The following is a 16,614-nucleotide window of genomic DNA, read 5'->3' on the forward strand; positions in this document are numbered from 1 at the left end:
GCTTTAATATGTTAAGTCAGCTGCATAATTTAAAGATAATTGATAGAAACTGTGTATAATGAGAAGACTCTTGGCGCACGAATAAATATATATATGGTAATTTCAATTGGATCTGAGAACATTACTAACCTATAATGCATACAAATTCGTTAAAGTGTTTTTTAAATGATTTTGCTTAAATAAATTGGGAAAAATCAAGTAATCAATTTAGAAGAATATAAAAATTCGACTCCCACTTTTTTTGTCTAGTCTAGTCTAGTCTAGTCTAGTCTATTTTCTACTTTTCTACGAGGGCGGTTCGGAAACTTCTTAGCCTATCAATGAAAGAGAATAGTTAGTTTTTCAATATAATCTCCTTAAACTTCAATACACTTAGTCCAACGCTTTTCTAGCAAATCTATGCCTTGATTAAAATAGTTTTCCTCAAGGTCTTCAAAATAGTGGTTTACAATTGTAATTGCATCTTCATTTGAGGAAAAACGTTTGTCAGCAAGTATTTTTTAGATTTGGGAACAAGTAAAAGTCACTGGGAGCTAAATCAGGAGAATAAGGTGGGTGGTCAAACAACTCGTACTTTAATTCGTTGATTTTAGCCATTGTTAAAACCAGGGCTGTGGAGCCGGAGTCGGAGTCTGAAGATTTTGCTGGAGTCGGAGTCGGAGTGAAGTGTTTTAAAATGTGAAGTGTTTTAAAAAATTTGGTTTAGCCGGAGTCGGAGTCGAGCAAAATTTTTACGACTCCGACCCCGGCTAAACCAAATTTTTTAAAACACCACATTTTTGTAACTAAGCAAGTTTTACGCAAATTTCCATTGCGTTATTCATTCGATCAATGTACAGTATGATTGTAAATGAAAATCAACTTCCAATTACGGCTATCTTTTTATGTTTCCTAGAATGTTAGACTAGCAGATGGGCTGTATCGATCCATTTTAATGCCCATATCAATTTATTTGAAATATTTCGAACAATCGAAATTATTATTTTTATTTTATTTTAAGGCAATATACATATGTGCAATATTTACAGAAAATTTTTTCAAAGTTGTTTTTTATAGAAAATTTTGTCAAAATGTTATCTCTATAAAAAGTTTTGTCAAAATTTTATTTCTATAGCAAATTTTGTCAAAATTTTATTTCTATAAAAAATTTATTCAAAATTTTATTACTATAGAAATATTTTTTCTATAGAAAATTGAGTCAAAATTTTGTTTCTATAGAATATTTTGCAAAATTTTATTTCTATAGAAAATTTTGCAAAATTTTGTTTGTTACACAAACATTTTTTCAAAATTTTATTTCTATTGATAATTTTATTTCTATAAAACTTTAAGTCAAAATTTTATTTCTATAGAAAATTTTGCCAAAATTTTATAGTAATAGATTTTTTTATTAGAAAATTTGGTCAAAATTTTACTTCTAAAGAAAATTTTGCCAAAATTTTATAGTAATAGATTTTTTTATTAGAAATCAAAATTTTATTTCAATAGAAAATTTATTAAATATTTTGTTTCTGTAGAATATTTTGCACAATTTTATTTACTACACAATTTTTTTTTTATAATTGTATTTGTATTGATAATTTTTCCAAAATTTTATTTCTATAGCAAATTTTCTCAAAATTTTTTTTCTTACTGATGCTCACTGATACTGCTATAAAAAATGTATTCAACATTTTATTACTATAGAAATATTTTTTTCTCAAAATTTTATTTCTATAGAAAATTTAGCCAAAATTTTGTTTCTATAGAATATTTTGCAAAATTTTATTTCTATAGAAAATTTTGCAAAATTTTGTTTGCTACACAATTTTTTTTTTAATTGCATTTCTATTGATAATTTTTTCAAACTGTTATTTCTATAAAAAATTTTGCCAAATTTAATTTCTATAAAAATTTTATTCAAAATTTATTTCTATATATTTGGTCAAAATTTGATTTCTATAGAAAATTTTGCCAAAATTTTATTTCTATAGAAAATTTAGTCAAAATTTTGTTTCTGTAGAAAATTTTGCAAAATTTTATTTCTATATAAAATTCTGCAAAATTTTATTTACTAGACACAAATTTTTCCAAAATTGTATGCTCACTGATACTCACTGCTAAGTCGAGAACTTGTAGAAATTACTCAAATTTTCAATTTTTTCAATGAATGAATCTTAAATGCATTTTTGCGAAATTGTCTAAACAATTATAAATATTTCCCAAATATTGCCCGAGATTTTGTAGAAGTCTGATTTGAGATTTTATCAAAATGTAGATCTAAATACAAAGTTGTGCAGAGTATATTATAATCGGCCCGCCCGACTTTAGACTTTCCTTGCATTTTTTGTTAAAATTGTGTTACGTCCCATAACGTTAGATTTAGAAATTTTAAGTACATAGATTTTGTAGAAGTATATACAATTTTGTCTAAATCGATTCAGATTCAAATTCATGCATATGAGAATATAAACCTTTATATAGCTCGCAATAAATTTAAAGGATTTGAGATAGTATCAATAATTTTGGTCCACAAATACATATACTGTTGGTATCTTCTCATATTAGGATTGGTATTTATATCATTATTTTATTTATTAAACATTGCCCTAAATTTGAAATATAGAGTTCAATTGGCATCTAATGTGCAATTAAGATTTTTTTTTTTGCACACATAAATAAATACGATACTTTATATCGATCCACTTAAATTAAAATTAGATTTAGTTATATTACCCGGAGTCGACTCCGGAGTCGAGCTGATGAAAAATGCTGGAGTCGGAGTCGTGCAAAATTGGCTCGACTCCACAGCCCTGGTTAAAACACTATTGTGCACTGGTGCGTTGTCTTAATGAAAAATTATTTTTTTGTGTTGTAAGCCAGGACGTTTTTCTCGATATAGTCAATCAATAATATACCTTTGAAGTCCCAAAAAACCGTTACCATAACCTTACCAGCCGATTGAATTGTTTTTGCCTTCTTTGGGGCACTTCCTCCAGCTTCAGTCCATTGTTTGGTTTGTTCTTTTGTCTCTGGAGATCCATGTCTCATCAACAGTTATGAAAATCCATTTTATTTCGCTTAAAACGATCCAAACGAGCTTGAGAAATGTTCATTCTTATGCATCGACTGTTAACAAATGCGGCACCAATCTTGCAGAAAGCTTTTTCAGCTGTAGTTCTTCATGCAAAATTAAATGGACTCGATCATTTGAGATGCCCATGATATTAGCAATTTCACGCACTTTTATTCATCGATCATTTAATACCATATCGATCATTTAATACCACATCATGCACTTTGGCTACAATTTCTGTTGTTGTTGCTGTTTTTGGACGTCCACTACGTGGTTCATCTTCAATGCTTGTACGACCACGTTTAAATTTAGCAACCCATTTTTTTTACTGTTGCATATGAAGGAGCACTTTCACCTAACACATTCACCATATCATTATGAATTTTTTGTCCCGATAAACCTTTTTTATGTAAATATTTAATGATAGCACACATTTCTAATTTTTCCATTGCAAAAAAATTGCGTATGCGTCTTTTTTGAACACCTGTTTCTATATGAAGGAGTTGCCAGATGGACACAAAATTTAACATGTGTTCATAATTCGAACATCTCTTATAACAAATTTTCGCCTTCAACTCATTAATGGTTTATATGTGTATTCAAGAGTAGTTACATGACTTAGGCTTTTGATGTTGCATCCCCTTGGAGGTGTTTGTATCATGAGATTTTATTGTATAGTCATATTTTTGGGAAAATATAGATACTCCCAATTGGGGGTTTTCCACTCGTTGGACATGGTAGCATACGATGTATACGTCCGGAAAAAAAGCAACTTGCTGACCAACTCGACCCAAATTCAGATGGGTTCAGCCCACTATATTCCTTGATCTGTATACCCGTTAATAGATCTCTATCTTGAACTAAATGATTAATCCGGTGTGGGTGTATGTAATTAGAACTCTTATCTATTTAACAGGTTGATCCATTTTCATTTATTTATTGATTAATTATATTTACAAAGAATTTATAAATATAATTGTAAGCTTTGCCTGCCGTTGATACAAAGTGAAAATTTTGAATTAGATAGGTTTTTAGGCTTGGATTGAATTGTAAAGGCTTTTTGAAAGGAAATTTATGATATCAGTCCTTTTACGATCTAAGTAAAATATATTCAAAATATCTTGATCCATTTTTGATGAGCAAATTTTGCAGAATTTTTTTGAATCGCATGACCATTGCTATTATGAAATACATACTGATAAGTGATGTCAGCACTTTGAAGTTTTTATTGGATTCTGGTATTGAATTCTTTAACCTTTGCGCGCCAGGTTGGCATGTTATTCTTAGCATCACTTTTACTCCTACGATTTTTGTACACTCCTAATAGAGGTCGTTCTCTATATAAAATCTTGAATTATCCCAGAATAGCTGAAGATTTTTTTATATATAATTCAAATCCCATATTAACACAGGTGCTTGCCACAAAATTTAATTATTTTATCTATATTTTCTAAAGATCTATGATGTTACCTCTTCCTAATGAGAATTTTTTCTATTTATCTTTATAGACTCCTCGCTCAGATCTTCATGCACTGGCAATGAATACACGGTCCTTTGAAATCTGGTGTTACGAATGTGACAATGACGTTAAGCCGGATTCAAGGAAGAATCTCTTAGAATGTGTTGAATTTGTTAAGGGCTTGGCTCAGAAGCCTCCTGTAACAGCACCTTTAGAAAATATTGAAAACGTATTTAGAGGAGCTTGGGAATCATTGCGTCCATTGGTCCCCACTGATGACACCAATGCCGCAGGTACTATTGCAAATACCGACTCAGTTAATACAAATAGCAATACTAACAACACCATAGGAATTAATAAAGCTATACCATTGCCACCACCACCATTGCCTCCAATACCGGGAATGGCTAAACGTACCAACATTGAACCGTTGGTTACCTATAGCAATTTCAATAACCTATCGCCAATTATATCTACAGGAGGTAGCAGTGTAACAGCTACAACACCGTCTATGAAATTGACATCTAACAATATTCTTAGTGAACCATTGCCACGGGTTAGAGGTCTAACGAATTTGGGTAATACATGTTTCTTTAATGCTGTAATGCAATGTTTGGCACAAACACCCTATTTATTGGATGTTTTAAAGGAATCTGCAGAACCCGGTGAAGAGTAAGTAAATTTCTTTCTTTATGTTTTTGACTTACAAATAAAACTGGAATTTTTTATATCGTTTTAGGTTTACTTTACCTGGTGGTACTTTTGAATCTAAAGACGATGAAGTTTTAAATTTGCCACCCATTAAGGGCACATTGTCCGCTTGGGGTGGTTTAACATCAGCATTGGCCCAAACTCTCGAAGAATTGCAATCAGGAGGTAATTTGGATCTCAAATCTATAAACAAATTCCAAATAATTTCATTTTCCCCATGTAGGTGGAGTTTTTAATCCTGGTAAACTTTTCGATAAGCTATGTGCCAAATGTCCACAATTTCAAGGTGGTGATCAACATGATTCCCATGAACTTCTTCGACATCTATTGGAAAGTGTGAGGTATGATTGGGATAAATAAAAAAAACTTGAAAATTAGGTTGATATCAAAGTTCACGGAATTTGGACTTATACTTTTTGGTTTTGAAACGTTATGCCTTATTGAAAATATTTTTCCCTTTTTTCATTCAGAGCCGAAGACTTAAAACGTTATCAACGCGTCATTCTACATAATTTGGGTTACAAAGATCAAGACATCAAATCCGTTTCTGAGGATATGAAGAAGAAATGTAAAATCTATGGAAATCAAGCCGCCGATCGTATATTAAGGCCAGAGCAAGTGTTTCGAGGATTCCTCGTATCCACTCTCACTTGTCAAGACTGTTTTAATGTTAGCTCGAGGCATGAGTATTTCCTCGATATGTCTCTTCCCGTCAGTGTAGAAAAATCACAACCACCACAAATGCGACGTAAAACTTCACCCGACAATTCCAATTCATTTTATTTACATCCTGCACCGGCAACATCGCCTCCGGGTCCCACAAAATCCCAACTTAAGAAGGAACAGAAAAAGGAACGTAAAGCAAAACGTCATGCCAAACATCAGCACACAAAACAAATGCAAAAGCAAGTGAACTCTGAAGCTGGCAGTGCTACAAACGGAGGTGATGGAGATAATGTAAATGTCACTGGTGATGTTGATACCACAAAGATACCAATAATTGGTTGTGCTACAAGGGAGGAGGCTGGCGAAAAAGAAGCTTGGTCAGCCTCATCGTCATCGACTGAACAATCGGATGCTGATGTTGAAGATAATTTGTTGGACGATAATGAGAAAGGCCCTACGAAACAACTAAATACCTCTGGAAATGCAAAGACAGCTGCTAATTTTGATCGTAATGGTAACAACCAAACTCTAACGAGTCCCGTTGAGAAACGTGGGGATTCACCGGAAAACATGGACAAAGATTCACTGGATGAAGATGAAAATGGTAAGGGTTATATCTCAGTCACTTGCCGATTGATTTTAATTTGTCCTGTATTTTGTTTTTAGATTCCGGTATTGCCACAAGTCCTGCCAATGCAGGTGCTAGCTTTCCTGCTTCTTCTGCCTCAAACTCTGAAAATAATGGCGATGTTGTTGCATCGGCTGAATCAAAAGCCACAAATAGTGTTTTCTCTTTAGGGCTCAATGAAAAAGGGGCTAATCTGGTAAAACAACTAACCCTCAATGAAATTAATTGCGAAAGTGCTGTCAACTCCACGACGACGACGACAGCTCTTACCAATGGTGAGCTGAAAGGTAATGACAATACCGATAATCCTGCCATGCAATCCGCAATGAATCAATTTGACCACATGAAACTGGATAATGAAGAACAACAGCAAAAAAAGGCTGCCAGGGCCAAGGCGAAACGTTCACGCACCCAAAGTTATTCCGATTGGAGTACCACTATTGCTCCTCGCTATCAATGCGAAGATGGCGAATGTTCAGTGCAATCTTGTCTCAATAATTTCACTGCAGTTGAATTGATGACTGGCAACAACAAGGTGGGTTGTGAAGCATGTACAAAACGCATCAACGGCGATGATCCCAAAGCCAAGACGGTCAATACAAATGCCACGAAACAGTTCCTTATCTCTAGTCCACCGGCTGTCCTGATATTGCATTTGAAACGTTTCCAATTGGGTCCGCGTTGCATGTTCCGAAAATTGACACGACCCGTCAGCTTCCCCATGATACTGGATATAGCGCCGTTCTGTGGTTCTAAAGTTAAGAATCTTCCAAACATTGATCGCAAACAGAAAAAGCTGTTGTATGCTCTCTATGGAGTGGTTGAACATTTAGGCAATATGTATGGTGGTCATTATACTGCATATGTCAAAGTTCGACCAAAACTAGGCCAAACCGATAAACGATGGAAATTCATACCGCAAGGTAGCAAGGCCGAATTAGATCAGGACGATGAGCAACGCAAAAAGTTAGATGAACTATTGGCACGTGAAAAAGCTCGTGACCTACGCATGAAAGCAGCCAACGATAGTGATGATTTCTCCAACTCATGCAGTAGCAGTTTAGATTCATCGAACACATCCTCATCCGAGCCTGAAGAATCATCTGTGCCTCCATCACCGACATCGCCAAATCACAACGATAACGCTGGTGCTGTCGGTGGTATTGATGAGGCAATTAATGTTCAGGTGCCAATGGGCAAATGGTACTATGTCTCCGATTCTCGAGTATCAGATGCTAGCGAGAGTGAAGTTTTGAATGCTCAAGCTTATTTATTGTTTTACGAGCGTATATACTAAACAACCAGCCAAACCATGCATGCAAATGTGGATTTACGGAGCCTAAATATTTAAGTAAGTCGTGTAAAGGTTTATATAATTTATTAAGAATCATTTGAAATTAGTTTTAATCAGTTCATACGACCACAATGGATTGCATATACAATTCTCCTGAAGTCAGTTATTCAGAACCGAATTAATTGTGTTGTAGTAGCAGTTCCAGATGTCAAGTTAAGATTGTCACATAAAAAAGCGAAAAGGACGCTAATTCGCGATCAACCCCAACAAATCGAAAATTCCATTCAAATCTTTAAAAAAATTCAAAATTTTATATGAAAAATTTCTTCAAAACTAAACCTCCAAGAGTGAAAAGGAGGTTAATTCGTTATCACTCCCAAAAACCAAAAATTGTATCAAAATCCTAGAAAAAATTACAATTTTTATATATCTCCTAAACTAAGCGTTATTAATTCTTGATAAACCCCAAAAATAAAAGAAAAAATCCAAATCCTAAAAAAATGTTATATTAAAAACTTCTTTTGATTATATCTCTTAAACTAAGATTCATAGAGTGAAAATGAGATTAATTCGAGATCACTGCCAAAAAATCGAAAATTCCATCCAAATCCTAAAAAATCCATATTTTATATGAAAAAAAATAAGCATCCTAGAGAGAAAAAGAGCTTAATTTGCGATCACCCCTAAAAATCTCTTCCTTTACTCACATCTCTTAAACTTAGAACGAAAAGGAGGTTAATTCGTGATCTACCCTAAAAAAAACGAAAATTACATCCAAATCCCAAAAAATATCAAAATTTTATCTAAAACCCCTTTTTTGCTCTTATCTCCTAAACTAAGCGTCCTAGAACGAAAAGGAGGTTAATTCGTCATCAACCCCAAAACATTGAAAATTCCATTGAAATTAAAAAATCCATCCAAGTCCTAAAGAATCCTAGAATATTCGAAAATTTAACAGTTCAACGGCCATTTTCATGTGGCTCCGTTAGGCTTTAACTACCAGTTAACAGAATTTAAATTGCAAATATCTTTTCTCCGGTCAACTTTAACTGAAAAATTGTCAGCAATTAAGCTCCTAACTGGCATATGGAATATATACGCAAGATGACAGAAAATTTTACAATTTAAGTATATTTCTGTGTACATAAGGTATATAACATTAACTAGCTGAATTTCTTTTATTTCAGTTTAAGATTTGTCACCACTGTCCTATGTTTTGATTGAATACATGTTTATTTTGTTTCAGGAAGTATCCCCCAGCAGTTGCTTCAAAACAATGCCTGAAAATGGGAAGACTTTGTGTTTACATTTTACCCCAGGATGGTTTTATATTGATCTGTCCATAAGACAACATGAATACGATGATTATGATGATAATAACAATGACTATTACTCATATAATATATGACCCTAAGTGTTGGATAGATTCTTTTTTAAATTTTTAACTTTCTTCCTTTTAATGCCATTATAGACTTTCCTGAACGCGTGTAATTACTTAATTAAATTGAAGAAACTAATATTATTGAGTGAAAATATTTGAGAATATTTAGCGTATATATAATGAAAAATTTTTATTTTATTACGATGATGTTAAACAATTTATACTCCTTTCTTCCAATCCCCAATATCAATGGGCATTTTTCGATGCATTTCTATGTCTCGCATATCATGGCATAAAGGATTTTATTTTATTTTATTGCTTGGAAACTGTTAATTATTTAATTCTTTTTTTTTTAGATATATGGAAATACAATTTTTTACTACATTTAGTTAAATTTATTTACATTTGTTGAAATTTATATACGAAGCAAGATTGTAACATTTTTAGTCCCATTTTTCTTCCTCCATATTGCTATCAATCTTTAAATCATATTTGAAACGCGAGAAGTTTATTCTACCTCCCGCGATACCATCTTAATAACAAAAGCAAATAATGATCGCGGTCCTTTGCTATCATCTTTGCTAAACATACGTATACTTAAATATATATATGCTAAAACTTTAGATATTTTATTTAAACAAACAAAAAAAACTCAACTTTGAAAAATGATTTCTTTCTTGGAAGCCTGAATTGAATTAATTACACAACTTATATTGTTTAATTGTTTACTTGCTAAGATAATTATAAAATATATATTATTATTTTAAAAATAAATAAATTAAGAATTTAAACTTAAACAAGGAAAAATAAACATAAACTCAATTGTTTTAGTAACTTCTTTTTTTATATTAAACCGAAATTTGCATTGGAAAACCCTCTATCATTCTGAAATTAGTGTTTGAGGAAGACTAAGAAGAGTACTGACCCTTTTACGACTGCGTTTTAGATGCTTGCTGCAGATATGGTTTCTGAGCGTTTGTCTCTATAAATTACACAATAGAGAAGTTTTTTATTCCTCCTTTGCAATCTGCATTCCAGTCCAATGTATGTGGTTATCGAACTGGGAATTGTCGAAAGCCAACTTTTATTCGTTTTTTACAATAGTCGAAATGGATTTTTGATTTGCTGGCGTTCAAGTATATTCGGCAGAAGGCAGAATTGTGGTTGTGGATTTCTATAAGGTGGCACAACCAGTGTTGCTCGTAATAAAAAGGTGGCACAATCGTTGACATAATTTTGTACAGAAATAAAATTTTGACAACATTTTCTATAGAAATAATTTTTTTACAAAATTTTCTAAAGAAATACAATTTTGACAAAATTTTCTGTAGAAATAAAATTTGAACAAAATTTTCTGTAGAAATAAAATTTGAACAAAATTTTCTATAGAAATAAAATTTGAGCAAAATTTTCTATAGAAATAAAATTTTGACAAAATTTTCTATAGAAATAAAATTTTGACAAAATTTTCTATAGAAATAAAATTTTGACACAATTTTCTATAGAAATAAAATTTTGACACAATTTTCTATAGAAATAAAATTTTGACAAAATTTTCTATAGAAATAAAATTTTGACAAAATTTTCTATAGAAATAAAATTTTGACAAAATTATCTATAGAAATAAAATTTTGACAAAATTATCTATAGAAATAAAATTTTGACAAAATTTTCTATAGAAATAAAATTTTGACAAAATTTTCTATAGAAATAAAATTTTGACAAAATCTTTTATAGAAATAAAATTTTGACAAAATTTTTTATAGAAATAAAATTTAGACAAAATTTTTTATAGAAATAAAATTTTGACAAATTTTTGATAGAAATAAAATTTTGACAAAATTTTCTATAGAAATAAAATTTTGACAAAATTATCTATAGAAATAAAAGCTTGACAAATTTTTGATAGAAATAAAATTTTGACAAAATCTTTTATAGAAATAAAATTTTGACAAAATTATCTATAGAAATAAAATTTTGACAAAATTTTCTATAGAAATAAAATTTTGACAAAATTTTCTATAGAAATAAAATTTTGACAAAATTTTCTATAGAAATAAAATGTTGACAAATTTTTCTATAGAAATAAAATTTTGACAAAATTTTCTATAGAAATAAAATGTTGACAAAATTTTCTATAGAAATAAAATTTTGACAAAATCTTTTATAGAAATAAAATTTTGACAAAATCTTTTATAGAAATAAAATTTTGACAAAATTTTTTATAGAAATAAAATTTTGACAAAATTTTTTATAGAAATAAAATTTTGACAAATTTTTGATAGAAATAAAATTTTGACAAAATTATCTATAGAAATAAAATTTTGACAAAATTATCTATAGAAATAAAAGCTTGACAAAATTGTCTTAGAAATAAGATTTTGACAAAATTTTCTATAGAAATAAAATTTTGACAAAATTTTCTATAGAAATAAAATTTTGACAAAATTTTCTATAGAAATAAAATTTTGACAAAATTTTCTATAGAAATAAAATGTTGACAAAATTTTTTATAGAAATAAAATTTTGACAAATTTTTGATAGAAATAAAATTTTGACAAAATTTTCTATAGAAATAAAATTTTGACAAAATTATCTATAGAAATAAAAGCTTGACAAAATTGTCTATAGAAATAAAATTTTGACAAAATTTTCTATTCTGACAAAATTTTCAATAGAAATAAAATCTTTGACAAAATCTATAGAAATAAAATTTTGACAAAATTTTCTAAAAAAATATAATTTGACAAATTTTTCTATAGAAATACAATTTTGACAACATTTTCTATAGAAATAAAATTTTGGACAACATTTTCTATAGAAATAAAATTTTGACAAAATTATCTATAGAAATAAAATTTTGACAAAATTATCTATAGAAATAAAAGCTTGAAAAAATTTTTATAGAAATAACATTCTGACAAAATTTTCTATAGAAATAAAATTTTGACAAAATTTTTTATAGAAATAAAATTTTGACAAAGTTTTCTATAAAAATTTTGACAAAATTTTCTATAAAAATGTTGACAAAATTTTCTATAGAAATAAAATTTTGACAAAATTTTCTATAGAAATAAAATTTTAAATTTGCGTTGACTAAACACAAGAGTAGCTTAACCAAACATTCAAATCGATTATTTGACAGTGGCAAAGGAAAAGTGAGATGTTTGTACAAAGATTTTTTTAGGCAAAGGGCAACTATCATAAACCTTTTTTCGAAAGGTTCGAGTGTGGTTCACTTTGAGTTTAGTGAACTACCCGAATTTATTCTGATAATTGGTTGATAGTTTTGCTGCAAGTGGAGGATGCTGATGAGGAATGTGGTAATTCCGAATCGTGCGTCCATCCAAGCATCTTGCAGTCTATAGGGCTTTGCCCAAATAAATTTGACTAACATTCTTTTCCTCTGTTGGTTAAGCTACTCTTGTAGTTTAGTCAACGTAATGGTTTTAAAGCTGAGATCAAAACAACAAATATGATTGAAGTCCAAACCAACAATAAAAAAAACAAAAACGAAATAAAATTTTGACAAAACTCTTTATAGAAATAAAACTTTAAAAAAATTTCTATAGAAACACAATTTTAATAAAATTTTCTATGGAAATAAAATTCTGACAAAATGTTCTATAGAAATAAAATTTTGACAAACTTTTCTATTGTTGACAAAATATTCTATAGAAATAAATTTTTGAGAAGATTTACTATGGAATTAAATTTTTTACAAAATTTTCTATGCAAATAAAATCGTTTACAAAATTTTCTATGCAAATAAAATTTTCACAAAATTTTCTATGGAAATAAAATTTTTACATCATTTTCTATAGAAATAACATTTTGACAAAACTTTATGTGAAAATAAAATTTTGACAAAATTTTCTATAGAAATAAAATTTGACATAACTTTCTATAGAAATAAATTTTTGACTTTTCTATTAAAATAAAATGTTGATTAATTTTTCTGCGGAAATGAAATGTTGAAAAAAATTCTATAGAAATAAATTTTTTCTATAGAAATAAAATTTTGACAACATTTTCTATAGAAATAAAATTTTGACAACATTTTCTTATGACAACATTTTCTATAGAAATAAAATTTCGACAAAATTTTCTATAGAAATAAAATTTTGACAAAATTTTCTATAGAAATAAAATTTTGACAAAATTTTCTATAGAAATAAAATATTGACTTTTCTATCGAAATAGAATTTTTACAAATTTTTCTATGGAAATTAAATTTTGAAAAGTTCTATAGAAATATTTTTTTTTCTGTCGAAATATTTTTTTTTGACAAAATATTCTATAGAAATAAAATTTTGAGAAAATCAACCAATTATCAGAATAAATTCAGGCAGTTCACTAAACCACACTTGAACCTTCCGAAAAAAGGTTTTACATGAAGCCGGCTTATGTCGAAATAGATTCGTACAAACATATCCATTTTCCTTTCTTTTCTTTTGACAAAATTTTCTATGGAAATAAAATTTTGACATAATTTGCTATGGAAATAAAACTGTGACAACATTTTCTATGGAAATAAAATATTACAAAATTTTCCATGGCAAAAAAATTCTATGGAAATAAAATTGTGACTAAATTTTCTATGGAAATAAAATGTTGATAAAATTTTCTATGAAAAAAAATTGTCAAATTTTTTATAGAAATAAAAATAAAAAATCCCATAGAAATAATATTAAAAAAAAAAATAAGATAAAATAAAATTTTGAAAAAGTTTCTACAGAAATAAAATTTTGACAAAATTTTCTTAGTAATCAAATTTTGACAAATTTTTTATAAAAATAAAATCTTTTATAGAAATAAAATTTTATCTACTTGGGTTGTGGCGACACTCGATTTTAAATTTCATTTTTTAAATCTAATTTGTTTTGTGTTTTATGTCAAATTATTTCTTCACTTCAGTTTTACTTTTTTAAATTATTTAAATCATTTATTTTTAAATAAATAATTTTAAATTTTGATAAATAGCGTGATTTATTGGGATCACCTACATTGGTCACCCCGACATAAGAACGCTATGACCGAAGAAAATACTGGAAGAGAAGGCCCAGACCTTCAAAACTCTTTAGATTTTCAACAGACACAGCCTCAAATTGCCTCCACTCCTCATGTATACCCTTCGTATAGTATCGATTACAGTGAGGGTGAGCCCATCCCCATTCGGTCTAGGCTGATTATTGTGGAATGGGATCTATATCTAAATCTGTACCGATTTTGAACAAATTTTCTATAGAAATAAAATTTGAGCAAAATTTTCTATAGAAATAAAATTTTGACAAAATTTTCTATAGAAATAAAATTTTGACACAATTTTCTATAGAAATAAAATTTTGACACAATTTTCTATAGAAATAAAATTTTGACAAAATTTTCTATAGAAATAAAATTTGAAATAAAATTGACAAAATTTTCTTAGTAATCAAATTTTGACAAATTTTTTATAAAAATAAAATCTTTTATAGAAATAAAATTTTATCTACTTGGGTTGTGGCGACACTCGATTTTAAATTTCATTTTTTAAATCTAATTTGTTTTGTGTTTTATGTCAAATTATTTCTTCACTTCAGTTTTACTTTTTTAAATTATTTAAATCATTTATTTTTAAATAAATAATTTTAAATTTTGATAAATAGCGTGATTTATTGGGATCACCTACATTGGTCACCCCGACATAAGAACGCTATGACCGAAGAAAATACTGGAAGAGAAGGCTCAGACCTTCAAAACTCTTTAGATTTTCAACAGACACAGCCTCAAATTGCCTCCACTCCTCATGTATACCCTTCGTATAGTATCGATTACAGTGAGGGTGAGCCCATCCCCATTCGGTCTAGGCTGATTATTGTGGAATGGGATCTATATCTAAATCTGTACCGATTTTGAACAAATTAACTATGCATGCATGCTAGAATATAAATGCAAATAGGACGAACGATATATATGGGAGTTATATCTAAATCTGAACCGATTTGCTTGGTGTTTAGCGTTTTACGGGGCTCACAAAACATTCGAATATACGAAATTCGAAGAAGATTAGTTGATAAATACATCAATTATTATCAGATAGGTGTTAAATATATATAGCAGCTATATGTAAATCCGAACCGATCTTTTCCAAAATCAATAGTGATTGGGTTTGCGTCGAAGTTAGACCCAAACAAACTAGACATTTATGATATGCGATCAACGATTGTCTCTAATTCTTTTTATCTGCCTTTAAAGAAAATTCTTTAGCGTCAGAAGAAAACTTTGCTTGTCTAAAACTTCGCTCCTCAGAAAAGAAAATCTTTCTTTCAGTGTAGTAACTTTATTTTTTCCGCGTTTTAAATAATTACTACAAAGTGCAAAGAAATAATTTAATTTCCTAACAGTATTCATCGCAAACTATATTGTTTAGATATCCATTTTTATGATGGTGATGATGATGGGACCGATTTCTATAACATCCTCTAGATTGACTTCTAGAATGGGCATTTGATTGACAATCAGAGTGACATTGTGAAGATTGACGATCATAGTAGACATGGTGATGTTGAGATTTTGCTCGTGATGGTCGTTTATTGCAGCAAGATCCTCCAATGTCAGTACTACCACTAGAAGAAGAATTAGATTGGGAACTAATTCGACGATGGTGTTCGTGATGACGATCATAATGTTGATGGTGATGCCCATTTCTTGGGCCTTTCTTTTTGGATTTATCATCATCATCCTGAAGCACTGAACAGGCCAACGTGTCGATTACATCCTGCAACATTACTTGAGCTTCATAAGCCTTTTTCATGGCCCTTTGCCATTTGATTAGAAGTTCTTCGGTTTTAGTTTCTCCATCGTTGCACTCTCCATTTGTGGCCGTTGCGTTGGGTTCAAGTTTTATATCGCCACTATCAATGGCTATTTCGGTACCTTGAGCCATCAGGAATAAGAAATTCTGAAGGATATGCAATAATCAAAAACTTAAAAAAAAAACAAGAACTACATTTAAAGCTTCCTGCACTTACCGTTGTTAAGGATTAAGTTCCAATTGTTCGCCACGAGATTCCAAACTACAATGATGGTTTAACATTTGGCTCATCATGTATATTTAAACAATCCAATGTCACTATGGATTACTATATACCTTCAATTAGGTTTTGATTGAATTTCCCCTATTTTTAATTACTACATACAATGTACATTAGGGAGGGTAATTAATGTATGAACCCTGTGAAACAAAATTTGAAAATTTCTATGACTGCAAGCAAAAAATACCGTATGTTCTCTCAAACGTACGCAGGCCATCATTAACATTCCATAGACAAATAATTAGGAGTAACAAGTATATACGGCCTTAAGTTCGGCCAGGCCGAATCTTATGTGCCCTCCACTATGGATACTTCTACGAAAGACTGTCATCCACAATCGAATT

General features: G+C 29.7%; 2 protein-coding genes across 5 annotated transcripts in view; one reads left to right on the top strand and one right to left on the bottom strand.

Moving 5' to 3' along the window:
* The window catches only part of Usp16-45 (ubiquitin specific protease 16/45), a 14,474-nt gene extending 4,446 nt beyond the window's left edge, over window positions 1-10,028 (top strand). For 3 of the 4 annotated variants that reach the window (XM_075298412.1, XM_075298413.1, XM_075298414.1), the window contains exons 3-8: window positions 4,564-5,186; window positions 5,254-5,390; window positions 5,449-5,566; window positions 5,696-6,495; window positions 6,558-7,870; window positions 9,060-10,028. In XM_075298412.1, the coding sequence (XP_075154527.1) occupies window positions 4,564-5,186; window positions 5,254-5,390; window positions 5,449-5,566; window positions 5,696-6,495; window positions 6,558-7,816 (2,937 nt within the window). In that variant the 3' untranslated portion in view covers window positions 7,817-7,870; window positions 9,060-10,028. The remainder of the gene's footprint in view (window positions 1-4,563; window positions 5,187-5,253; window positions 5,391-5,448; window positions 5,567-5,695; window positions 6,496-6,557; window positions 7,871-9,059) is intronic. The other variant, XM_075298415.1, reaches the window with a different exon arrangement.
* A 5,468-nt stretch (window positions 10,029-15,496) lies between these two features.
* LOC142229263 (uncharacterized) lies at window positions 15,497-16,363 on the bottom strand. The gene is made up of 2 exons (XM_075299796.1): window positions 16,208-16,363; window positions 15,497-16,137 (listed from the first exon to the last, which is right to left on the bottom strand). Exon 2 carries the CDS (start codon window positions 16,120-16,122, stop codon window positions 15,574-15,576), a length of 549 nt encoding a protein of 182 aa, XP_075155911.1. The 5' UTR covers window positions 16,123-16,137; window positions 16,208-16,363; the 3' UTR covers window positions 15,497-15,573.
* Window positions 16,364-16,614: the final 251 nt, after the last annotated feature.

The sequence above is a fragment of the Haematobia irritans genome, chromosome 3 (genome assembly GCF_050003625.1).
Source record: "Haematobia irritans isolate KBUSLIRL chromosome 3, ASM5000362v1, whole genome shotgun sequence".
In the NCBI taxonomy this organism is placed as follows: Eukaryota; Metazoa; Arthropoda; class Insecta; order Diptera; family Muscidae; genus Haematobia; species Haematobia irritans.